The sequence below is a fragment of the Salvelinus fontinalis genome, unplaced genomic scaffold (assembly GCF_029448725.1).
Source record: "Salvelinus fontinalis isolate EN_2023a unplaced genomic scaffold, ASM2944872v1 scaffold_0333, whole genome shotgun sequence".
Lineage (NCBI taxonomy): Eukaryota > Metazoa > Chordata > Actinopteri > Salmoniformes > Salmonidae > Salvelinus > Salvelinus fontinalis.
In genome coordinates, this window is record NW_026600542.1 from 197,368 (window position 1) to 205,558 (window position 8,191).

At 42.2% G+C, this 8,191-nt stretch overlaps 1 protein-coding gene across 1 annotated transcript; it reads right to left on the reverse strand.

Moving 5' to 3' along the window:
- Window positions 1-250: 250 nt before the first annotated feature.
- LOC129845658 (transportin-2-like) lies at window positions 251-7,340 on the reverse strand. The gene is made up of 8 exons (XM_055913526.1): window positions 7,160-7,340; window positions 6,846-6,933; window positions 6,498-6,596; window positions 5,347-5,442; window positions 4,921-5,096; window positions 4,543-4,617; window positions 4,115-4,254; window positions 251-3,920 (listed from the first exon to the last, which is right to left on the reverse strand). Exons 1-7 carry the CDS (start codon window positions 7,316-7,318, stop codon window positions 4,147-4,149), a joined length of 801 nt encoding a protein of 266 aa, XP_055769501.1. The 5' UTR covers window positions 7,319-7,340; the 3' UTR covers window positions 251-3,920; window positions 4,115-4,146.
- Between the last annotated feature and the right edge of the window lie 851 nt (window positions 7,341-8,191).

Consider the following 8,191-nt stretch of genomic DNA (forward strand, 5'->3'; position numbering starts at 1 on the left):
CTTAATTTTCTACTGTATTGACTATGTTTTGTTTATTCCATGTGTAACTGTGTTGTTGTATGTGTTGAATTGCCATGCTTTATCTTGGCCAGGTCGCAGTTGAAAATGAGAACTTGTTCAACTAGCCTACCTGGTTAAATAAAGGTGAAATAAATAAAATAATTTATGTCAGCAAGTTGGTACATTAACAGAAAAATGCTATAATCTCTAATTCATCTAAATAAACAGTCGACATCAGTTTATTCCCAGCTTGATAGAAAACCTTTTATTTCCCCATTCACAAAAGTAAACTAGAAAGTGATACATCAGTTAACATCCCACCTGCACCACAGTTGAGGAAAGAAATACCAGTACTACATCAAATTCATTCAAGGCTGATATCTAGATTGAAACAAAAATACAGGAGTTTTTCACAATTCTTCCCTTCTTTCCCCAGGTATGCACCACGCTCTGTCCCCCCTCTCAGTACTACCACTTTACATACAATTTGACAAAATCAAATGGTCCGCTATAAAACAACGAAAACAAAAAAATTCTTTAAATAAAAAGAACATTAGAGGGGGAAAAAACTTTTAAAGTCTAAAAAAAACTTTGTGCGCTTCTTCTGCACAAAAAATATATCTAAAAAAAAAAGTCATTTAAAATAAAAATGAACATAAATAAAAAAACAAAATGAACATCATTAGCCTTGGAAAAAAAGTAAAATGCCTCAACTTGTAGAAAACTGTTAAACTTGAGAATAATAGATGGTTTTGAGATCAATGTTTCACTACTACGATTTAAGAGATTTAACACAACTCAACATTTTTACCCAATTTTTCCTGATAGGACCAGTATCACATTGGGAGCATTGTGCAAAGACTGTGGCAATTAGCCAGTATCTCTGTGCACACCTATCCTACTCTCAACCTTGGCGGACCGGACACCCATCCACCAACACTTGCATATCAGTTTACCCCTTTAGGATATGATTAAAGTGTCACCCTCTGAGGGTGGGAGCGGTTTACAAAAGTGTGTAAAGATTCAAAATAATGTCCAATTAACCACTTATGTACAAGTGGGTTGGTGTTAAAATCCACATTAAATGGATAAATACACATCTGTATACAGCTTACTTGAAATGGCATTTTCACAGGTACGCCTGACGCTTAAGGCAGTGTTTTCTTCACATTTTGAATATCTATTTTCATTGTGCGGCGTAAGATAAAGATTTCCAGTTTCATTGACTCGCTAAATCTCAGCTAAGCTTTGAAAGAGAATTGATGTACGACTGGCAATCACAAACTGAGATGGTAAAATATGACAAGTGTTGATGATACACAGGGTGTCTCCAATATCTCAGGTGTGAGCTACATGTCCATCACCTTGCGGGAGGGCCGATGCAAAGAAGTCTAAACGGCACACACGCTTACAGTAAAATACAGACACACTCAACGAAATAGTCCGACGTGACAGACCTCCAGACATTGACAAAATACAAGACAATCACTCCCTCACGAATGTTAATGTATCCAATCTCAGGGGAAACAGAAAGAGAATTAGGATCAGTATAATACCCAGACATATCCTACACAGTATCAACGGGTTGAGGAAAAGAGCAAATGGCAACAGCCACCACCAACTGGACTAGAACCAGTTTATCCTGGACTTCTCATACTCCTACTAAAGATAGCCGCCCACTTTTATTATCACAGCATGCGTGGGTATGTTGTCTCCGCCTTTAATGATATGATAGTCAAATAAAGCGATTATGGAAAAGCATGCAACTCAAGGTTGTTCGGGACCATGGGTGAGATATGTATTATTATGATAGCCGACTGACTAGTCAAGGTCTTTTTCCATCTTCGTGGACTCATTGCATTCTCCCCTACATACTCATCATTCTGCTCACATAGAAAAGACCGGTAAATTTTCTGTTGGACTGTCTGGAAACACTGGTGGGAAGTACATTTGATCCAAAATACTTGATGTCTGTCAGTCCTTCCCCTTTAAAAGGGCTTTCAAATTAAATCATACCCATTGATTCTTGAATATAACATATGCCTAATGCGTTTAGCTCAACTGTCAAACACCATCAGAACCCAAATAAAGCTTGTTTAGTCCTGTTTGTTAATAAAAATGTATACAAACACTGTATAGCGTCAAAAAATGGTTAAAATGATAATCTTGATATCATGGACAGTCAGTCCCTGTGTCCATGAGGTTGAGAGTCGTTGCATTTCTCCAGCTTCATCCCTCAGCTGTTAACCAAATCAGTGGGGGATTAGCCGTTTGGTATTGTTCAAAATGCTGATTGACCCTTTAAATCTATGGTCCTCTCCTTACCCTTTAAATCTATTTCATCCATCTGATTGCATGCCTTACTTTTAAACCAAGCATATGAACGGCAGTGTTAGCCTTAACCTAAAATTCTCATTTTGACCATTGCTTATACAATATCTTATTTATATCGTGTCTTACTTCAGCACGCCATAACAGCCGTAAAAAAAAAAGTGCATAATATCAATTAGAACCAGCAACTGATTTATTCTAAAGTTCTTCCTGAAGCCTTAATGCTCTAGTCCATCGTAAATACTATAAAAACAAAAGTAGCAGCAAAACGGATTATGATTTTTACTGCAGTATAACTGGTTGCAGGGATGTGATTCTTCCATCTTCTATAAGATCGATTGAATCTTGCGTCTCTGGACTATGGCATCGCTGGATCTCGACACTATAGAAACCCACCCATCCTATTTGTTAGGTCTGGCGACGGGGAGGACTGGTCATAGAATAAGTACGATGGGGGTGGCTAAATAACCTGGTGTTGTTACCTTAGAATGATAAGCTGACTACCATTGTTTCTAAATGTAAAAATCTACTTGTAACAATGAGATACGCACACACGTCACTTAAGAAGTTATCATTGCCATGCAAACCAATCAATCCCTTATTGGAAAAATGACCTTTGTCAGCACTACAGTAAAATGATTCCTGGAAGGATTGTCTGTGTCTGTTGTAGTAAAAACTATGAAAAAAAAAAGAATACATTTAAATTAGTATTTATCTTAGAGGGGGAAAAAAAGAAATTTCAAAACGTAAAATGAATTCAGCAAACATGGGAAAAGGAAGAAAAACTGTCTAAATATACCCGTGTTTAATAGAGAAGTCCCAATATGAACAGGTATGGTACTGTACTGTCTATGAACGCTTGAGTAGTAAAGGTGCAAATTACTCTTCTAGAACTCTCCCCGTTATTACGTTGAAAAGCATTTCATGCTTTCCCCTCTGAGGCTAGCCTTCGGGAAGCTATTATAAAACATTAGCGCTACTTCGGTATCCCGCCCACAGCCTTTGTATAGATTATCAAATGACTATTGTAGAATGTATGCTAAGTGCTTGTGCACCGATTGGTCGTACGGGCCAGGGCAACTACCTTCCCTTCCTGAACTAAGTCTAAGTGTGCCAGTCTACATATTATGTGAGTTGTGTTTTTAAAATGTGGCTCCTGGGCTGGTTTTTAGATTTCTCCTTAATTGACTTATTCCGGGGTTGCTGCCACCCCGCCCGCCCTCCCAACCCAGCTCTCCTCTAACCTTGGTATCTAAAGAGTTATCGAATGGATTTAGGGCCGTTCGCAGCCGACCCCTGCATATGCTTATCCTACCCTCCCTCCCTCTTACAGAACCCTGTGGCTTTGGTTACATCGGAGTATGTCGTCGGATTTAAGTTTGGCGTTTGAAATCCAGAGGCTTTCTCCCCAGTTTCCCTCCCAGTAACCCTCCCTCCCACCCACCCTCACAGAGACACACAGGGTCGTGGGACTTGTAGTCTGAATGGACAGGAGCCAGGGCCAGTCCCTCTCCTCCTGCCCCCACGATCAGGGCAGTGCAGTAACACAGATGGATGAGTTCCCCCAGTAACCCTCCCGTAGATTAAACCTGGAGAGGGGAGAAAGGGGGAGAGAGGAGAAAGAGGAGCGAATAAGAAGAAGAGAGGGAATAGGAAGAGGAGAGAGAAGAAACAATGTTTTTATTTATTCAGGTGAACAGAGAGAACATGGACTAAACGTAACATTAGGATTTGGGGAAGAGAAGCTGATCCTAGATCAGTTCTACCTAAAGTGAGTCAATACCTGACAGGCGTGTCCTGTGTCGGCGAGGGGAACTACACGCCATAGCAGGCCGACAGCCTCTCCTTCAGTAGAGGGGGGAATTGTTCTGAGAACTGCTGCCAGTTCTCCTCGCCCACCTGGTCCTTGAAGCCATGGAGGATCTACAAAAACAACAAAGCTTGTAAATCAAGGTGAGGTATAGGGTAGGGTCAGAGGACTTCAACGACTGGCAAAGCTGGTTCTCTTTTGTTTTCTTAGCACCACACGTCTCAGAGTCTAAAATATCCACAAGATATGTTCAGATTTCGAATGTCTAGAAAGATCATCACAGGCGGTGGAGAAAGAGGAGCACTAGGTCGACGTAGAACCCAACAGTCTAGAACCTTTGTATTGTGAGGATCAAACATATGGGTGAGATTTGTTGGGGTTCATATCTCCCGAGTGCCTACCTTGTAGAACATGTCTCTCAGATCGTCCTTAGGACTAACCCAGGAGGCCACAGCATCACAGAAGAAGATGAAGTCCTGAAGAGACACCAACATCCTCATCATCCAACATTCATCCACATTCCCTTATCGCTCATTTAGCATCTAATCCTCCTTCAATGACACCAAACACGCTAGGTTGAATACAATGTGCCTTCTCTCACAAGTTATCTCAGAGTCTAAATTACATCCACACTAGTTATTCAGATTTCGAATGTCTGTTTAGAGTTCATCATAGACAAGAGCAGAGGCAACACAATCAGGGAATAAAAATATAACAAGTCCTGGCCCCAGTAAATACATGTTCCTGTGTGGAACAGCGTTCAGAAGCCCCCCCCTCACCTGAACCACTCCAGCGGGGTTGACTCCAATCATCATGCAGATTCCACGGAACGCAGAGTCTTTCTCCTCATTGTCCCTGATGTTCCTCAACGATGTGCACCAGGGTCTGATAAACTGTTGCAGCATGGGAGACACCTCCTGTGGACACACGTAGCCCAGCCTGCCGATCGTAATGGCTGTCCCAAGTGAAACACAGGAGTGATGATTTATGTGGCAATAACTACCGGGCCATAACAACAGGGTTTAGAACAATCACTTCAGTGTCAGAAGTGTCAGTCACACTCAGACCTTTAACTTCCACATAGAATATTTCAGATTTCGAATGTCTGTTAGAGAGATCATCATAGGAGTGGTCTGGAGCCTAAATACTGGTTTTGTCTATGGGGGTGGGGGGTTTAAGCATGCGTGTCTGTGTGAGTACCGTACCTGTATTCTCCAGGAGGGTCTTGGGTGTGTTAGGTCTGTTGATGATCTCCACCAGGTTGTTGAGAACCAGCCCAACATAGGGTTGCATGTCTGATCCTACAGGCACCAAGGAAAACACCACAATCAACCAGCTGGAAATTATGGCATTGTTCGCCATACATGGGTTCAATTACCATTGGAAATCTTTCAGATACTTTGAGCATTTTCTCAAGCCTGCCTGGAGCGGCAAATGGACAGGGTTTGAACTTTAGGGACTTTTCTATTGGTTCCTTTCCAACACAATCAAGCACAGCTTAAGTATTTCAAATGATTTCAAATAGAATTTGAAGCCAGGTCTACAATCAATCAATTCCTACATCAGCGCTGTCAAGTATTCACTGTCATTTAGAGTATTTGTAGTGTCATAACAATCATTCCTATCAAATCACCACTACCAACATGGATTACTGATGGAGTCAATCTGGTGGTGTTGCTACAAAAATAAGGTTCTCGTGATTTCTGGCCAAATACCCAAAATGGCCACCATCTTTAAGCAATGGTTCCCCCTAGCTCACCTGAGCAATCTCCTTCATCCTTCTTGTCAGTTCTCCCTGTAGAGGTATTATAGCACAATGTCACTACACTGTACTACTGCTGGTTGGCTTGCCATGCTTGCACACACCTGCAGGCCTCACTGTTACAGAGTCCAATGGTAGCAGGACCCATCACTCAGGCATCTTGCAGCACACTGTAGTCAAGGGAGATTGGCTCACTCGTATGACAGAGGGTCATTGAGTTCATGGGTTATAGAGCAAGGGCAGCGAATCAAATCGGACAGAGTTAGCTACATGTTCCATCCAAAACACACCAAACCCTAGCATCACACACATAACACACGAGGCACCATAACCATCTGTGTGTTCATCCCAATGTTGTGACCTCAGTCACACTCAGACATTCAACTTCCACATAGAACAGTTCAGAATGTCTGTTAGAGAGATCATCATAGGAGTGGCTGGTTGGTGGTGGTCTGTGTGTGTTATTATGAGAGTTAGAGGGAGAGGAAAAGCAGAGATAGTGAGAGAGACACATTTTAGAGTGGTTGTGAGGTAAAGAGTGAGTGTGTAAGAAATGAAGACTGCAGTAAGGACACACAGCAAGCAGTAACTCACCCATCTGCATGGCGATCTCGCCAATGGCCCAGGTAGCGTTGTTACACACAGAGATGAACTCTGGGTTCAGGTTTAGGCCCAGGATCGGCATGAACTCAGCTAGAGGGGAGAGACAGGTTTATATACAAACGCTAAACACAACTAGTCACACAATCACTGGTATACACACACTCCCACAAACACACAGGTTCATTAAACAGTACACACAACTAGTCACAATCAACGGTATACACACCAACGTACAAATAATACATAAACTACTAGCCACTCCAACACACATACCTCCTCAGCGCCAGTACCTTTTCATGACATTGACAGTTAATGTCTTCACTACTATGGTTGACTCACCAATGCAGGGTTTGACATGAGGGAAGCAGGCCTTGGTCAGGTCACCCAGCAGGGCAAAGGAGCTCTGTCTCACCTCTGGCATAGGGTCCTGGAGGAACACACAGTTAGTCTCAAACTCACACACATCTGGTTAAAACAACTATTTTTAACTTTTCTTAAAACTCCTAAAGCTAGAATATCAACTTTCATACTTTTTTTGCGAACGACAGAGCAGCACTGTACAAGCTATACTCCAACATATCCTCCTTCAAGTTGACTAATTTCACATTTTCAAAATGGCCGCTGGCAGTTGGCACTTGGAGGCCCCTGTGTACCTGCATGCACTGGAAGAGCAGGGTCATGATGTTGCTGCGGGCCACCAGCTGGTCCACACTGCCCCCCAAGCCCTCGGCCAGGCCACTCAGCAGGTCCAGGGCCACAATCATGAAGTCCTTGTCAGGGGCTTCGTACTGGTCAGGGTGCTGGTTGTACATCTGGAGAGAGAGGAGACGGACAGAGTCAGTGGGTTTTTGGTCAGTTAAGATATGAAGCCAAAACATACGATTTGTTTAATAAATTGCTGAATAAACGCAGTTTACACTAACTCATGCTTTGTGGTGTAGAATAAATTGACAAGTAACAATTGTTTATAGTCTAAGTTACAATTGACATCTGGAACCAGGTTTCCATCCAAACCTTCATGCGTGTCAAGTACATGTCGGATAAAGAAAGTCACGACAGGCATGATGGAAAGAGAAAATGTGTCTGTAGACTTTCCAAATGTGGACAAAAAAAAGACACTAGACAAGGCGGAATCTTTTTGCTTCGGTAAAATGTATTATGCGAGAAATGGCGGTGGAAAAACGTGTGTAAATATTGATATAACCATCATACTGAAGGTTGAGTCACAAGATGACATGTGGTCTCACTACGACACGATGATCGCCGCTTGACGGCAGTTTGAAAACGTAAACCGAGATCTACAGCTCAGATTTTTTTTTTACCTGACTTAAAAAACCTAAGCCTATGCAACATTAACCAATTAAAACAGTACTATAGCAATGAGGTTCACACAGTAGACTGTAGGCCCAAAACATTATCACTGCATATTGGCTATGCTTGAATTACCCTGCCATTTAAAAAAATAAATATATTTAAAAAATGTAGGTATATGATCACACTGGTAATATATCACTTATTGTAATAGTTGTAAGGCATCGCTAGGTAGCATCATTTGCGTTTGTTTTTTACTGGACTGATGGCCTGCATCTGATGGTCAGTCAGAGGGCAGGGAACAGCGGTGAGGCTGCCTTTCACCCGACTCACCATCCCTCCGCTCTGCCTCCAGCTGATGGTCAGTCAGAGGG

What these genes read in the sequence shown, in the direction of transcription:
- LOC129845658 (XM_055913526.1), bottom strand. Translation starts at nt 7,318, where the DNA reads ATGTACAACCAGCACCCTGACCAGTACGAAGCCCCTGACAAGGACTTC. An exon ending in CGAGATCGCCATGCAGATGG is followed by an intron (nt 5,443 to 6,497) that starts GTGAGTTACTGC and finishes TGGTGCCTGTAG; the next exon opens with GATCAGACATGCAACCCTAT. An exon ending in TGAGAGACATGTTCTACAAG is followed by an intron (nt 4,255 to 4,542) that starts GTAGGCACTCGG and finishes TTGTTTTTGTAG; the next exon opens with ATCCTCCATGGCTTCAAGGA.